Below are 18069 nucleotides of genomic sequence, written 5' to 3'. Positions count from 1 at the left end.
CCCGGGAGGTTAGTCTACAGTCCAGTGTAAACACTGCCCCCAGGAGGTTAGTCTACAGTCCAGTGTAAGCGCTGCCCCCAGGAGGTTAGTCTACAGTCCAGTGTAAATGCTGCCCCCGGGAGGTTAGTCTATAGTCCAGTGTAAACACTGCCCCCAGGAGGTTAGTCTACAGTCCAGTGTAAACACTGACCCAGGAGGTTAGTCTATAGTCCAGTGTAAACGCTGCCCCCAGGAGTTTAGTCTACAGTCCAGTGTAAACGCTGCCCCCAGGAGGTTAGTCTACAGTCCAGTGTAAACGCTGCCCCCCCCCCCCCCAAGAGGTTGTCTATAGTTCAGTGTAAACGCTGCCCCCAGGAGGTTAGTCTACAGTCCAGTATAAACGCTGACCCCCCCCCCCCCCCCCCCCCGAGAGGTTAGTCTACAGTCCAGTGTAAACGCTGCCCCCGGGAGGTTAGTCTACAGTGTAGTGTAAACATTGCCCCCAGGAGGTTAGTCTACAGTCCAGTGTAAACGCTGCCCCCCCCCCCCAAGAGGTTAGTCTACAGTCCAGTGTAAGCGCTGCCCGCAGGAGGTTAGTCTACAGTGTAGTGTAAACGCTGCCCCCAGGAGGTTAGTCTACAGTGTAGTGTAAACGCTGCCCCCAGGAGGTTAGTCTATAGTCCAGTGTAAACGCTGCCCCCAGGAGGTTAGTCTACAGTCCAGTGTAAACGCTGCCCCCTGGAGGTTAGTCTACAGTCCAGTGTAAACGCTGCCCCCCCCCCCAAGAGGTTGTCTATAGTCCAGTGTAAACGCTGCCCCCGGGAGGTTAGTCTACAGTCCAGTGTAAACGCTGCCCCCGGGAGGTTAGTCTACAGTCCAGTGTAAACGCTGCCCCCAGGAGGTTAGTCTACAGTCCAGTGTAAACGCTGCCCCCAGGAGGTTAGTCTACAGTCCAGTGTAAACGCTGCCCCCAGGAGGTTAGTCTACACTCCAGTGTAAACGCTGCCCCCAAGAGGTCAGTCTACAGTCCCGTGTAAACGCTGCCCCCGGGAGGTTAGTCTACAGTCTAGTGTAAACGCTGCCCCCAGGAGGTTAGTCTATAGTCCAGTGTAAACGCTGCCCCCTGGAGGTTAGTCTATAGTCCAGTGTAAACGCTGCCCCCTGGAGGTTAGTCTATAGTCCAGTGTAAACGCTGCCCCCTGGAGGTTAGTCTATAGTCCAGTGTAAACGCTGCCCCCTTGAGGTTATTCTACAGTCCAGTGTAAACGCTGCCCCCTGGAGGTTAGTCTATAGTCCAGTGTAAACGCTGCCCCCTTGAGGTTATTCTACAGTCCAGTATAAACGCTGCCCCCTGGAGGTTAGTCTATAGTCCAGTGTAAACGCTGCCCCCTTGAGGTTAGTCTACAGTCCAGTGTAAACGCTGCCCCCCAGGAGGTTAGTCTATAGTCCAGTGTAAACGCTGCCCCCTTGAGGTTATTCTACAGCCCCATGTAAACTCTTTATTTGACATGGAATATGATTTTTAATATGACAACCAATATAACGGTCTCTTTATATTCATGATGATGAGTATATAGTTCATTCATGTCATGAAGGTAAATTCGCTCCTTTCAGCCTCATTCAGCTTCTGGCACATTCCCCAGCAATACACTCGGAATAAATGACAAAACAATGGGTTTCTATCACCGCTCGGTGTGGTGTGCCAAAACCCTCAGTGAGAACTCTGCCTTACAAGACATTGTCTTATTGCTGCATATGACCAGGTATAATGTAATTCCAAGGCTCAGTAATGGGTTGGACATTGACTTACAGGCCACCTACCTATAGGCACTAAAGCAGCCATTTTCTTCCTTATGGAGAGCTGATTTCCATTCTCCTTCCCAGGGACCATTGCCTGTAAGACTCCGTGCACCAGCTGCATCTCCACAAGGTGAAGTAATACCTCCAAGAGTTCTTTCTTCTAACAATTGTTGTGAAAACAAAAGGTATATCATGCTAGTTATAGGGGTACTCCGGTGGAAAACTTTTTTTTTTTTTTAATCAACTGGTGTCAGAAAGTTAAACAGATTTGTAAATTACTTCTATTAAAACCTTAAAGGAGATCTCCAACTGAAATCTTTTATCCCCCGCTGTGCCCGGGCTGTAAAACTATACATAATAAACTTTCACTTACCTGCCTACAATCCCCCGTTGTTCCGATATCGCCGTCCGTGCTCCGGTCCCTGTCAGCTTCCTCTTCCTGCGGGTTGGTGACTTCACTCTGCCCTCAGCCTATCAGCGGCCGAGACGGGACATTGCTGCAGCAGGAAGTGGAAGAGACCGGGACTGGAGAACGGGACGGCGATATCGGAACAACGGGGGATCGTAGGCTTGTTTAGTATGTATAGTCTTACAGTCTTTAGTATGTATAGTCTTACAGCCCGGGCACAGCGGGGGTTAAAAGTTTTAGCTTAGAGAACTCCTTTAATCCTTCCAGTACTTTTTTAGCTGCTGAATACTACAGAGGAAATTATTTTCTTTTTGGAACACAGAGCTCTCTGCTGACATCACGAGCAAAGTGCTCTCTGCTGACATCTCTGTCCATTTTAAGAACTGTCCAGAGTAGAAGAAAATCCCCATAGCAAACATATGCTGCTCTGGACAGTTCCTAAAATGGACAGAGGTGTCAGTAGAGAGCACTGTGCTCATGATGTCAGCAGAGAGCTCTGCGTTCCAAAAAGAAAATAATTTCCTCTATAGTATTCAGCAGCTAATAAGTACTGAAAGGATTAAGATTTTTTAATAGAAGTAATTTACAAATCTGTTCTAACTTTCTCGCACCAGTTGATTTAGAAAAAAAAGTTTTCCACCAGAGTACCCCTTTAATGCCTTTTTCTTTTTGCTGTTTCTGATTATTAATCATCAGATGTCTTGTCTTGTAGATGGATGGGATACACACGGCTGGGGTGGCGTTGGCTGGAAATCTGCAAGAACACCTCCAGGGCTCTGAGGACTTCTGGCTGTGGGTGACTTACCTCGGGGATCCCGGCTGCATATTTCTTCTGTACTTTCCCCTGGCCTATGCTCTCCAGTACCAGCTGGGAGTAACTGTCCTGTGGATGGGCGTCATCTGCGAGTGGCTGAACATTGTCTTTAAATGGTGAGTCAGTGAGACTGTCTAGATATCTAACATGTGGCATTCCAGCAGTGGCAAAACTACGACTCCCAGCATGCACAGACAGCCAATGGTTTAGCTGGTGTAGTTTAGCAGCAGCTGTAGACCCACAGGTTAGAGATCGCTAGTCTAGGAGATTGATCCAGTACAGTGACCCCTCGACTTATGATGGCCCCAACATATGATCATTTCAACATATGATGTCCTCTCAGAGCCCATCGTATGTTGAAGGCAGCCTCGACATATGATGCTGCTGTGTGTCGGAGCCATCGTACAAACAGCTATGTGACAGCGCTGACAACTTCAGCAACTGACAGTTGTTTAATGTGCCCCGTGTGTCCCGTTCTGCCTCCCTAGTGCAGCCATAGCCAATAACCTGCAGCATCTTGCTGCAGGCATCCAATGAGCTGCTGGCTGCCCTCCCCTTCCTTTCCTATAGAGCTGTAGTCGGCAGGATGGTAATGGAGGACATTCTGCCTCCCCTGAAGGTATTTAAAGAACTGTAAAGTACTGTATGCGATGTCACACATCACATACAATACATATATACACTATACACCCCATACATCAATGTTTCCCTATCAGTGTGCCTCCAGCTGTTGCAAAACTATAACTCCCAGCATGCCCAGACAGTCAATGGCTGTACATGCATGCTGGGAGTTGTAGTTGTGCAACAGCTGGAGGCACCCTGGTTTGTTACACACTCCCCATACACTCCACATACAATGGTCATCCCAGAACCAATTAGCAGTTTCCCATAGAGATATGTATTCAACATACAATGGTTCCGAGGCCCCAGAACCAATTACCATTTTTACATAGACATATGCACTCGACATATGATGGTTTCAACATATGAGGGTTCTCCTGGAACCAATTAATATCATATGTTGAGGGACCACTGTATATACCCTTATATACACAAGGCTTTCTAAATACAGGGCACTGTAAAAGTATTCAAGGAGTTGTCTTATCTCGACAACCCCTTCCATATGTTCTGTCACAGTACAGTGGTCCCTCAACATACGATGGTAATCCGTTCCAAATGGACCATCGTATGTTGAGGGATCCGTGCAATGTAAAGTATAGGACAGTGGTCTACAACCTGCGGAAATCCAGATGTTGCAAAACTACAACACCCAGCATGCCCGGACAGCCAACGGCGGGCATGCTGGAAGTTGTAGTTTTGCAACATCTGGAGGTCCGCAGGTTGTAGACCACTGGTATCGGAGGTTATACTCACGTGTCCCCGCCGCTCCGGACTGTCACCGCTGCCCTGGATGTCGCCTTCCATTGCTGTTGCCACGTCCCCGGGGTGTCCCCGACGCTCCGGCAGCCTCTGCTTCCCTGGCATCCTCGCTCCCTGTCACCGCCATCATGTCGTTACGCACGCCGCTCCTATTGGATGACAGACGGCGTGCGCAGCGACGTGATGACGACGATGGAGAGCGCCGATGATGCAGGGGATACCGAAGAGGACGCTCCGGAGCCCAAAGGACAGGTAAGTGATCATCAGCGGACCACACGGGACCTCGTAAATGGCTATCCGGCGGTGGCTGAAGCAGTCTGCGCTGCTGGATAGCAGTTTATGCGATGGCCCCGACATACAAAAGCATCATATGTTGATGCTGCCTCTGAGAGGCCATCGTATGTTGAAATGATCGTATGTTGGGGTCATCGTAGGTCAAGGGATCACTGCATATGAATGTCATAGAGGAGGATGCTGTTGTACCCCTCTACCAGTACTAACAAAAAGCAGCTTTTGTCCTTAAAGGGGTACTCCACCCCTAGACATCTTATCCCCTATCCAAAGGATGTCTGATCGCGGGGGTCCCGCCGCTGGGGACCCCCATGATCTCGGCTATGGCACCCCAGACATCCGGTGTACAAGGTGAACGTCGCTCTGTGCTGGATGACTGGCGATGCGGGGTGGAGGCTTGTGACATCACGGCCACGCCCCCTCAATGCAAGTCTATAGGATGCCCGTGACATCATGCCCGTGACATCATGAGCCTCCGGCGCTGCACCCGATGCTCTAAATGAACGCCAGGTGCAGCAGGGAGATCGCGGGGGTCCTCAGCGGCGGGACCCCTGCGATCAAACATCTTGTCCCTTATTCTTTGGTCCTTTGGATATGGGATAAGATGTCTAGGTGCGGTGTACCCCTTTAATTCTAGTTATCACTTAGCTATTCTTATTCAGGACTGCATTTAGTCTTACACTCACTGACAAAAAAGTAAAAATGCACCAAGTAGGAGTTGTTGGAATCGAATGAAACTTTCTATGTGTGAATTTACTAATTCTAGGTAAGTAATTACAGTGCCATAGATGTTGCCGCTGGGCCTGTAGATCCTGCGCACTGGTAGGTTGTCTCACTTGGTTCCATAAGTGCTTATTTGCTGATAAACCAGGTGATCGTGCAGGCCAAGGAAATGTTTCCATCTGCTGGAGATTTCTGAGATAAACTTGCTGTGTGTGCAAGATGTCCTGCACGTATTGCTGATCTGTTGGGGTCCTTCATATCACTACTAGGGGTGGATGGCTGACGAATCCGATGGCTCCCCACACCTTGACACCAGTAGTTGTGTCACTCCACAGCATAGGCAGGACTGAAGTGCTCACATGAGGCCTCCATACTCCAATCTGACCATCATTGGATCTTAAAGGGGTATTCCAGTTAAAAAAAATTTTTTCATATCAACTGACTCCAGGAAAGTTAAACAGATTTGTAAATGACTTCTTTAAAAAAAAAAAATCTTAATCCTTCCAGTACTTATTAGCTGCTGAAGTTGAGTAGTTATTTTCTGTCTGACCACAGTGCTCTCTGCTGACACCTCTGTCTGTCTCAGGAACTGTCCAGAGTAGGAGCAAATCCCCATAGCAAACCTCTCATGCTCTGGACAGTTCCTGAGACAGACAGAGGTGTCAGCAGAGAGCACTGTTGTCAGACAGAAAAGTACAACCCGACTTCAGCAGCTGATAAGTACTGGAAGGATTACATTTTTTTAATAGAAGTTATTTACAAATCTGTTTAACTTTCTGGAGCCAGTTGATATGAAAAAATGTTTTTTACTGGAATGCCCCTTTGAAGAGGACCTAAATTTGTCACTAAATACAGTACGGTTCCAGTCCATAGCAGTCCAGGTTTCTCTTTCTGATGGAGCCTGTGCTGTGTCTACATGTCCTCACATTCAGTCAGTGACCTCTCACCAAGAGGTACACTACTCAAAAGTAGACTTCGAGGGCCTTTTGATAAGGCAGTGGGGGAAGCATTTTTAGGTCCTCTTGAGGCAAGACCCAGTGTCTAACCCACCCTTCATCCAAACCACCATTGTAACCATTTACATATCTGCCTGAGACAGAACTACATGACAGGTATTGCAGCAATCTGACATTTTTATCTGGGTGGATTATTTTGGCGTATATTTACCTTGAAGTGGCAGCTGCATAGAAAATATATAGACGGCCACATCTTTCCCCAAACAAAATCAGCTGTCTGTAGGGGGATTGACAGATTTCTTTTTCCATAGGCCAAAACAACTTCCTAAAATTAAATAGTTGAAGAAGAAAAATAGGACGGTTCAATTTTGTCTCACATTGATTTTTTTTTCCGTTTCGCCCTAGATTTTTGGGTAAAATTACTGATGTCATTACAAAGTAGAATTGGTGGCGCAAAAAGTAAGCCATAATATGGATTTTTAGGTTATGATTTTTTAAAGGTAAGGAGGAAAAAACGAAAATGCAAAAACGGAAAAACCCCGGGTCCTTAAGGGGTTAAAATTAAAGGGGTTATCCAGGGAAAAACTTTTTTTTTTAAATATATATATCAACTAGCTCCAGAAAGTTAAACAGATTTTTTAAATTACTTCTATTAAAAAATCTTAATCCTTTCAGTACTTATGAGCTTCTGAAGTTAAGGTCGTTCTTTTCTGTCTAAGTGCTCTATGATGACACGTGTCTTGGGAACCGCCCAGTTTAGAAGCAAATCCCCATAGCAAACCTCTTCTAAACTGGGCGGTTCCCGAGACACGTGTCATCAGAGAGCACTTAGACAGAAAAGAACAACCTTAACTTCAGAAGCTCATAAGTACTGAAAGGATTATGATTTTTTAAGAAGTAATTTACAAATCTGTTTAACTTTCTGGAGCCAGATGATATATATATTGGATAACCCCTTTAAATAGTGTCCTAATGGAGAGGAGCTAGGAGTAACATGTGCACCACCAAGTGGCCCATAATGCCCCCAAATTCTGTATATACTATGGGAAAAGCCCCCATCCCATCCAGGCTGGATGAAGTGAAGCTTCTAGCACAGTGTTTCCCAATCAGGATGCCTCCAGCTGTTGCAAAACTACCACTCCCAGCATGGGACTACAACTCCCAGCCTTTGGCTGTCCGGGCATGCTGGGAGTTGTAGTTTTGCAACAGCTGGAGGCACCCTAGCAACACTGCAGTTTTTATTGCAGTTTTTTTGAGCCAAAGAAAAAAAATGAGTTCAATAGAATGAGGAATAGGATGTATTTCTCCTTTCTGCTGGATAAACGCTGTGTTTCGAAACATCATGGGGGATTTCCGAATTTAAAATGACAGGAGTCTGTGAAATTGTCTCATTTGGCAACACCGCAGTAAAGCAGAACTATGTGTGATACATACAATTGTATGCAAATGTTTTGGCACGGGGTCCGACCACTGGGACCCCCCATCGATCTCAATAACTGAGGTCAATTGTCCCCCAAATGAATGAGCTGCAACGCACGTGTGAGACCAGTACCAGGTTCCCAACATTGTCAAGTTCAATGCTCAGCAATACTGGAGACAAAAGGGTGGGCAAAAAAGCACAGGCCTCCAGCTGCTCCACACGTGAAAGGAAAAATGTATCAAACTTGACTTTTATTCCATCAGATTAAAAACATCGGATATCCATGGTCATAAAACACAAAAAGGAAAGGCAACCGACGCGTTTCAAGCCTAATCTGGCTCTTGGTGCCATGACTAAGATCCAGATTAGGCTCGAAACGCGTCGGTTGCCTTTCCTTTTTGTGTTTTTTGACCATGGATATCAGATGTTTTTAATCTGATGGAATAAAAGTCAAGTTTTATACATTTTTCCTTTCACGTATGTGGAGCAGCTGGAGGCCTGTGCTTTTTTGCCCGCCCTTTTGTCTATTGGATTCCGGGACCCGGCCCGCTGTTTGCCTGCCCTGCTCTCCGCACCATATGGGACTTCTCTTCATTCAGTACTGCACAGTGGTGAGCTGAATTTGTTTTTCCCCTTTCTTTTTTTCAGCAAGACTGTATACCGTATGTACGCTGCCACACCGTTCATTCAGGGGACAATTGGCCTCTGTTCTTGGGATCGGTGGTGGTCCCAGCGGTCATACCACACACTGATCAGCTAGTTATATCCTAGACCAGTGTTTCCCAGCCAGGGTGCCTCCAGCTGTTGCAAAACTACAACTCCCAGCATGCCCGGACAGCCTTTGGCTGTCCGGGCATGCTGGGAGTTGTAGTTTTGCAACAGCTGGAGGCACCCTGGTTGGGAAACACTGTCCTAGACTGTAGACAGGGGATACCTTCTGATCTTGGGATGACCACTTTACCCAATATATGACTTACTAAAATTTGACCTTTCCATTTGTTGAATTTATCATGGTGGAAAAAATTGGGAAAAAAATTAATAATTCAATAGTGAGAGTAAAATTCTGCACAGGTCCTCCGTAAGGCTGGGTTCACACCACGATTTTCTATACAGTTTTTGGATAAGTTTTTTTTTTATTTAAAAACTGTATGCAACCGTACAGCAAACCGTGCCCATAGACTTTCCATTCAAAACCGTATGCACCATATTGTATACGGTCATCTCCGTTATTCACACCACACGGTTTTTTACTTTTTTTTTTTCTGGACAGAAAACCGTGGCCTACCACGGTTTTTCGTCCAGGTGAAAAACCGTATTGACCCATATACATTTTTTTTTTAACATGGGAGTCACTGGGAACCGTACAGAACTGTATGTGTGTACGGTTCTATCCAGTTTTTACCATACAGTTTTTGACTTTGCACAGTTTTTTTTTTCTTGGAATTTCAATTAAACAAGTGAAACTTTATTCATAATGGAGTGAAAAATTCAAAACTTATAAGTTTTTTTCTTAAAAAACGGATGCAACCGGACATCATTTTTCAAACTGTATATGGTTTTCAACCGTATACAGATAAAACAGTGTACACACGTTTTGATACAGTTTAGGGTGGGTTCACACCGCGATTTTCTATACAGTTTTTGGATACGGTTTTAAAAAAAAAAACCTATGCAACTGTACAGAAAACTGTGTGGCCATAGACTTTCCATTGAAAACCGTATGCACCATATTGCATACGGTTGTCTCCGTTTTTCACACCACACGGTTTTTTACATTTTTTTTTTCTGAACAGACAACCGTAGCCTACCACGGTTTTTGGTCCAGGTGAAAAACTGTATTGACCCGTATACGTTTTTTTTAAACATGGGAATCAGTGGGAACCGTACAGAACTGTATGTGCGTACGGTTCCATCCGGTTTTCACCATATGGTTTTTGACTTTGCACACTTTTTTTTCTTGGAATTTCAATCAAACAAGTGAAACTTTATTCATAATGGAGTGAAAAGTTCAAAAGGTATGCGTTTTTTTTTCTTAAAAAACGGATGCAACCGGACATCATTTTTCAAACCGTATACAGATAAAACTTTGTACACACGTTTTGATACAGTTTAGTCAGGTTTTGAGGAATCCGTTTTTTTAAATCAAAAACCTGATTAAAAAAAACTGTATTCCAAATCATGGTGTGAACCTACCCTTATTGGCGATAGGCTTCTTTACCTAGTGGGTGTCTGGGATATAGTTCTGTTATAGGAAATGGCATTCATAAAGTGAGAGTGTCTAAAGCAGATTCTTACCATCCTCTTATGGAGACTTGTAAAATGAGTTAGAATAGTAAGTGCAGTGTCACATTGTTAGACCTTCATTCCAAATCATAATAAATTTGTGACCCCCTTCAAGCACTTTATCTTGTTGTTCTTGTGCTCAGCAGACACAGTCTTTTCTAAGCATCTTCCTCAGGTTACTTTTTCTATTGCAATATGTGTAGAGGATGGCGACCCGGTGAAAGACCCCTTGTTAGGTGTAACCAGTAACATGACATGGTGTCCAGCATTAGAAAAGTTGATTTGGGTTTGGGTTTATCTATGTGTGGTGTCCCGGTACTGGACTTGGTCCCGTACCTTTGTGGTAAGTCCCCACAGTCAGAGTTCCTCCATGCTGGTAGAGCTTTCCTGATGGGTTAACACCTAGTCGCCTCATAGTGCTATTTAAAAGTATACATATTTAATATATTTTATTATAATCTAACTTATGTACAGGACCTTTGGTCACGTGATTTATGGAGAAGTGTGTTATGCTAAGGTTCAAGGACCTTTAGGTCATGTGATTAGGTCATGTGATGTAACCATAATGCCCTGGTTTAGGACTGACATGTTTGGGGACCAATAAGCTTTGATCCTGCCCCTTCTGTATATAAGGGCGCTGTATCCAATAATCGTTCTCTTAGTTCCGGACTACTAAACTGAGCAGGTCTGTGATCACAGCTACAAGACAAGCTAGGCCCAAAGCCTTCCACTTCAGCGCATTCTAAACCGTGAGTTAATCCGACTCAAATCTTACCAATCTTACGTGACTAATGAACCTAAACATACCCCTAAATTCAGTGGAACAGCGTACAGTAAAAAAATCAAAGCTTATTTCATCTCTAAGTCCCGGTCCTCTTGCAAAAGACTGTTATCATCATCTGCATAAAATCTGCAGTAAAGTTATTTCCAGTTTATTACTACTTCTGCTGTGGACCATCCTTTATTCCTCCCTATCGTTCTTGGGACGGGTGGCGGTAGAACATTTATATAACTAGAGGAAGCCCGCACCCTGGCATCACGACAATCAAGGGTTAATGCTACACCCTGCAACACTACTCTGCAACACCCCTGTTCTCCCTACATCCCCCAAGCTCACCACATATGGTAAAACATACAATGTCAGAGAATGAAAACGGAGCACTCACCTCTTCAACGCTGCAGCCAGAGCTCAAGTCCTGCAGGATCGCATGGGAACAGAGTTCCTATGCTTGTTCCATAGCAGGAACACTGTTCCCATTAGAAGGTGTCCTGCAGGACTAGCCTTTGAGGGGAATGCTTGGGTGAGTTCCCACACTTTTTTTCCCCAGGACTTGACCCATGGCTGCAGCCAAACTGGTGAAATCATGGTCCTGATGGCATAAATGGCTTCAGGATGGCACAGACGGGTGGTGATGTTCCGAGGCAGGGGAGGTGGAAGGACATTGGGAACATCTACCACCCGTCTGTGCCATCCTGAAGCCATCTATGCCATCAGGACCGTGATCTCACCAGTTTGGCTGCAGCGTTGAAGAGGTGAGTGCCCCGTTTTCATTCTCTGACATTGTATGTTTTACATGGACTGTTTCTTTGAACGTCAGCAGCACCCAGCTAATAACATCACCTGCGGATGGCGCTCTAGCTTTAACTCTTTAGGTTTTCTTCTTGTGTTTTTACAGTAGCAGTGCCAATGCTCTCTCTCTTCTGATAGACTTTATCTATGGTAATATCTACTGCACACTTTATGGATGAGGTCTTTATGGATTATACTTTATGGATTATACTTAGCTCTTCATATTGTCCATTCACAGGTTCCTGTTTGGTGAGCGACCGTTCTGGTGGATCCATGAAACTGGTCTACATGATATGTATAATCTCAAGCAGTCCCCTTCCACTTGTGAGACGGGCCCCGGTCAGTGCAGGCGAGCTGCGTGTCAAGGTTTTTACACATTACATGATATTGACTAAATATGTATCATTACTCTAAACCTTGTTCTTAGGAAGCCCTTCAGGACACTGCATGATCACTGGAGCTGCCCTGTGGCCCATAATAATGTTCTGTACTGAGCGGTTACAGAGGTAAGAAGCATGGAACTGTTGTGTTGCTCTTAAAGGACATCTGTAGTGTAAAATAACCGAAAGGGAGCGTTTTGTCCCCCGCATGACGTGGCGGCTGAAACACCCCCTCCATGTATCTCTATGGGATATGTGGGGGAGTGTCGGCTGCCACGTCATGCGGGGACGAAACTCTCCCTTCTGGCATAATGCCGGGACCCCATACAGGAGATCGCGGGGGGTCAAAGCGCCCAGACCCCCTGCGATCTATAACTTATTCCCTATCCTTCGGGATAAGTTATTTTGCACTACAGATGTCCTTTAAGACTGTCTTGGAATGTCTCTCAATCTGACACTAACTATGAACACTTGGTATATTTGTTGCTGTGTGCAGAGACCCCGCTCTAGACATACAATGCATTTGGGAAGTCTTCAGGCCTGTTTCTCCTTTTTACATTTCGTTATGTTAAAGGAGATGTCTCATACTTAAAATGACAGAAAAAGGGGATAGGGAATCCGTTTAAGATGGAGGGGGTGTGGCAGCCCCCGCTTTGGGTGAGAGGCCGGGATGCGCCACTCCCGGGGAGAGCTGGGGCTTCGTATAGGAGATCATGGTCGGCGCCAGCTGTCGGACCCCCACCATCTAAAACTTCTCCCCTATCCTGTGGATAGGGGATACGTTTTTTGTAATTTTAAGTATGAGACATCTCCTTTTTAATATCGAACAAATTCAAATGGGCCCCCCCATCAATCTGCCCTCAATATCCTATAATGAGAACGAGAAGACAGAATATTAAACTTTAAAAGAATATTAACATTTATGAATCCCTTTAATGGGTACTCTGGTCGAAAACAAATGTTTTTTAATATCAACTGGTACCAGAAAGTTAAACAGATTTGTAAAATACTTCTATTCAAAAATCTTAATCCTTCCAATACTTATCAGCTGCTGTATGCTCCACAGGAAGCTCTTTTCTTTTTGAATTTCTTTTCAGTTTGACCACAATGCTCTCTGCTGACACCTCTGTTCATGTCAGGGACTGTCCAGAGAAGGAGCAAAACCCAATAGCAAACCTATCCTGCTCTGTAGTTTCTATCGGTATCATTTTTGTTTTGATGGGACTTTTTGATTGCTTTTTAGTAATTTTTTTATGGTATATGAAGTGACTAAAAATTCTCAATTTTGGACTTAAATTTTTTTTTTTTTTTTGTGTACGCCATTGACCATGGGATTTAATTAACATTATATTTTAATAGTTTGGACATTTTTGAACATACTACATATGTTTGTATTTATTTTTGTTTGCATTCTTTTATTTAAAAAATGTGAAAAGGGGGTGATTCAAACTTTAAAGGGGTACTCCACTGGAAAACATTTCTTTTAAAATCAACTGGTGCCAGAAAGTTACCGTAAACAGATTTGTAAATTACTTCTATTTAAAAATCCTAGTCCTTACAGTACTTATTTGTCCATTTTAGGAACTGTCCAGAGTAGGAACAAATCCCCATTGCAAACCTCTGGACCAGTGATGGCGAACCTTTTTGAGCCCGAGTGTCCAAACCGTAATGCACGCTAACTTTTTTCCCCCAAAGTGCCAAAACAGCAATGAAATCAGAATACTGAGTTTAAGTTTAGAAAAAACAACTCATACAGTTGCCATAACTAATTAACATATTTTGTTTTAAAAGAAGAACACAACAGAGTTCAATGATCCAAACTTGTTTTTTTTTTAATTGATAGTTTATAGTTCCCCCACATTAGATTGGCAGCACAGTTCCCCCACATTAGATTGGCAGCACAGTTCCCCCACATTAGGCTGGCAGTATAAGTCCCCCGACATTAGGTTGGCAGTATAGTTCCCCACATTAGGTTGGCAGTATAGTTTCCCCCACATTAGGTGCAGTATAGTTTCCCCCACATTAGGTGCAGTATAGTTTCCCCCCACATTAGGTGCAGTATAGTTCCCCCACATTAGGTGCAGTATAGTTCCCCCATATTAGGTGCAGTATAGTTCCCCCCACATTAGGTTGGTAGTAATATAAAAGAGTTGGAGAGGCTCTTGTCTGACTACCCACCAAATAAACCCGGGCTACCTAATTAGACACTTATACCCAAGGTGTCAGATTGTAGTTTGTCTGTAGAAATATATATATTAGGGCTCAGGGTTTGAGACAACTGGACAGGTTGTGTTTAAAATAATATTTCAATTTATTGATTGTATATAATGTGACAATTGAATATTAGATAAAATGTAAATAGCAGCAACTGCGTCTCACAGGGCCCTTGTGTAGGCGCAGCACCAACTATTAAGAACTATAGCATATGTATAGTACAGTATATAAAATATAAAAATATACTTGTAAAAAATTATAAAAGATATAAAATAAGAATATAGAGACCACCATAAACATATATATAGAGAGGGATCTGGATGGGAGAGTCTTAGTCCATCCTCTATGGTAAATAATCTCCTCTCATAAAAAAGTCCTGCTCATATATACCGATTCTGGTATTGTGGTAACCAATGGCAACCATAAGGTTAGTAACCCGTAGCAACCGTTCTGATGAGTCCGGCTATTTAAGCACTTCAATGTTTAAGTAGAAGATAAACTTGATATTTGTAGACAATATTCAATATGAACAGCTAGTGTGCAGTCACTGTTAATATGCATGCATATTTGTATGATACTTTGTATCTCACCGCTCCCGGACACTGATGCGCTGGACTTCACGGGGATGCTGCGATCTCCTCCTGATGAGCTGTGTAATCCTGCAGTGTATTAGCACTGAGTAGCTGTCTTGGTAAGCGGCAGCATCACCGGAGACTCGGCAGTCTCCCACAGTGGTGATGTTGGTAGATGGTGGGTTGCGGGTGGTGTTGTCGCAGCGGTTCTGCGGATGCGCACGTACATGTGCCGGAGGCGTCCTCGTGGCAGCGAGGCGCGGATGTCTCCTTCACCGGGTGTCGGGTGATTGACAGTTTATTGTCCGGTATCGGACTGCTATTGACTTAAGCAGGGCAAATATACTGGTGGTCTCAATAGGTATTGAGGTTGGTAGTATAGTTTCCCCACATTAGGTTAGTAGTATAGTTCCCCCCCACATTAGGTGCAGTATAGTTCCGCCCCCACATTAGGTGCAGTACAGTTGCCCACAGACATACAGCCTTCAGCCATACAGTGTATGGCTGGAGACTGTTGCCTGTGTACTGCCTCACAGTGTTCCGTCCACCGCTCTTCCGCTCCGAGGTCACAATCTACTTCTATGGCCTACAGGTCATAGCAGTAGGTCCCGGGACATACATACAGGTAACTTACCAATGCGTGCGCATCCTCCTCACTGCTCCACTCCTCTCTGCTGTTGCTATGGGCGCACACACGGGACATCAGTGATGTCCCTGCGTGCGCTACCTCCCGGCGGCCCCTGAGTTTTTAAAGTTAACGGGGGGCCCCAGAAAGGTAACAGGGACATGCTTGTGTCCCGAAAAGATTTTTCGGGACACAGGGATGTCCCGAATGGACTGATGGCGAACTATGGCCGCGTGCCCATAGAGGGGGCTCGGCGTGCCATAGGTTCGCCATCACTGCTCTGGACAGTTCCTGTAATGGACAGAGGTGTCAGCAGAGAGCACTGTGGTCAGACAGAAAAGAAATTAAAAAAGAAAAGAACTTCATGTGGATCATACAGCAGCTGATAAGTACTGGAAACATTAAGATTTTTATGTAGAATTAATTTACAAATCTGTTTAACTTTCTGGCACCAGTTGATTTAAATAAAAATGTTTTCAAGTGCAGTACCTCTTTAATTAAGGCAGGGGTTAATTCACCTTTATTAAAGGAGGAAGATATTGGGAGAGGAAATTAAGGAGGGCGCTCCCTTGTAGTGTATATCAACTTGATGTGAACCCTCCTCCACACATAAGTGATATACCAACCTGTCAATTAATAGCACTCTGATCCACAGCTCATAGGAGTACCCAGGGTTGTGCTTAGGTAGAAGCAAGGTGGGTATTGTTAATGGCTGCTGCACTCGGACCGGTACCGGACTCCCGTAGGGAGACCAACATGGATTAGCAAATATCAGGAAGAAAATACGGTCTTGGAGGCGCTGCTCAAGGAGTAGACCCAAAACGAAGGACCCAGGCCAGTACAGGACAAGGGATATTTTATTTATGACAATCCAGATGACGCGTTTTGGCACACAAACAGTGCCTTCCTCAGGTCCAATTATACAGTGCACTCCTTGAAGGTAGTGAAAGGAGTACTCCGCTGGAAAACATATATATATATATTTTTTTTTAATCAACTGGTGCCAGAAAGTTAAACAGATTTGTAAATGATGTCTATTAAAAAAAAATCTTCATCCTTCCAGTACTTATTAGCTGCTATTTTCTTTTTGAATTTTCTTTCTGTCTGACCACAGTGCTCTCTGCTGACACCTCTGTCCATGTCAGGAACTGTCCAGAGCAGGATAGTTTTGCTATGGGAATTTGCTACTGCTCTTGACAGTTCCTAAAATGGACAGAGGTGTCAGCAGAGAGCACTGTGGTCAGACAGAAAGGAAATTCAAAAAGAAAATAACTTCCTGTGAAGCATACAGCAGCTAATAAGTACTGGAAGGATTAAGACTTTTTAATAGAAGTCATTTACAATCTGTTTAACTTTCTGGCACAAGTTGATTAAAAAAAATGTTTTTCAGCGGAGTACTCCTTTTTAAGTATGAGGGTGCTGGTAGGGATCCTCTAAGACCACACCAGCACTTCATACTCACAGGATCCATACCAGCACCTCATACTACCTCCGAGAAGTGCATTGTATAATTGGACCTGAGGAAGGCAGTGTGTGTATGCTGAAACGCGTCGTCCGTATTGTCATAAATTAAATATCCATTGTCCTGTACTGGCCTGGGTCCTTCGTTTTGTGTCTACTCCTTGAGCAGCGCCTCCAAGACCGTATTTTCTTCCTGTTATTAGCTTTTTTCAAAGGAGAAGTAACATGAGGAAAAACGTATTCCCTATCCAAAGGCTAGGGGATAAGTTTTCAGAACCATAGGGGACTATCACATGCAAACTTCTAAAAATATTTGGAACAACCAGGACACCTCCTAAAGCTGGGTGCCCCACCAAACTAAGTAATCGGGTAGGAAAAAAGGGAGAGACTTCTAGAAGGTCAGCCATCACTGCAGCGCTCTACCAATCTGATCTGAGTGGCCAGAAAGAAGCCCCTCAGTATAAGACTCACGAAATCTCTTCTGGAGTTTGCAAACAAGCACCTAAAGGAGAAACAAGATTTTCTGGTCTGATGAAACCAAAATTGAACTTTCTCGCCTCAATTCTAATCTCCATGTCTGGAGGAAACCAGGCACTGCAGTTGAGTTTTTTTTTCTGGTGGCTGGGACAGGGAGACTGGTCAGGGTTGTGGGTACTCTGAATGAATCAAAATACAGAGATATTCTTAGAATTTTTTTTGTTGTGCTTGGAATAGCTTAGTATAGGCTATTATTAGAGAATAATGCATAGTTTCTTGTATAGGCCTGTCTTTTTTTACTTTATTTGCTGATGCGGCAGGCATGGGATAAGCTCCATTGTGGATAACAAAAGCACAATGATATGGGTCCTGTAATGCAGCCTTCAATTCCTATGAATCCTCTGACTTTGGGTGGGGAGTTTGATCACTGCACCTGATCATCTGATCAGGCTTCTGGTGCAGGAAATCACCCAGGTGAAGTCATTAGACTCATAAGTGGATTGGTGTCAGCCCTGTGCATTTTTGAAACAAATGAGGAGTGAGTGATTTGACCTATAATCACAATTAAAGGGGTATTCCGGGCAAAAACATTTTATCCCCTATCTAAAGAATAGGGGATAAGATGTCTGATCACGGGGGCCCCGCTGCTGAGACCCCCTGTGATCTCCCTGCAGCACCCGCTTTCTATGCGGGTGCTTAATCTCCAGTTTCGGAA

General features: G+C 44.4%; 1 protein-coding gene across 8 annotated transcripts in view; it reads left to right on the top strand.

The window, feature by feature from the left end:
* The window catches only part of G6PC3 (glucose-6-phosphatase catalytic subunit 3), a 36621-nt gene that overhangs the window by 13970 nt on the left and 4582 nt on the right, over positions 1-18069 (top strand). For 2 of the 8 annotated variants that reach the window (XM_056548094.1, XM_056548093.1), the window contains 4 exons: positions 1864-1909; positions 2901-3118; positions 11864-11964; positions 12053-12131. In XM_056548094.1, coding sequence (XP_056404069.1) covers positions 2901-3118; positions 11864-11964; positions 12053-12131 — 398 coding nt within the window. In that variant the 5' untranslated portion in view covers positions 1864-1909. Of the gene's footprint in view, positions 1-1573; positions 1743-1791; positions 1965-2900; positions 3119-11863; positions 11965-12052; positions 12132-18069 lie in introns of those variants that run through there. The other 6 variants (XM_056548100.1, XM_056548099.1, XM_056548096.1 and 3 more) reach the window with 5 other exon arrangements.

This window comes from Hyla sarda, chromosome 12 (genome assembly GCF_029499605.1).
Source record: "Hyla sarda isolate aHylSar1 chromosome 12, aHylSar1.hap1, whole genome shotgun sequence".
Lineage (NCBI taxonomy): Eukaryota > Metazoa > Chordata > Amphibia > Anura > Hylidae > Hyla > Hyla sarda.
This window is presented reverse-complemented; position numbering and strand designations above follow the sequence as displayed.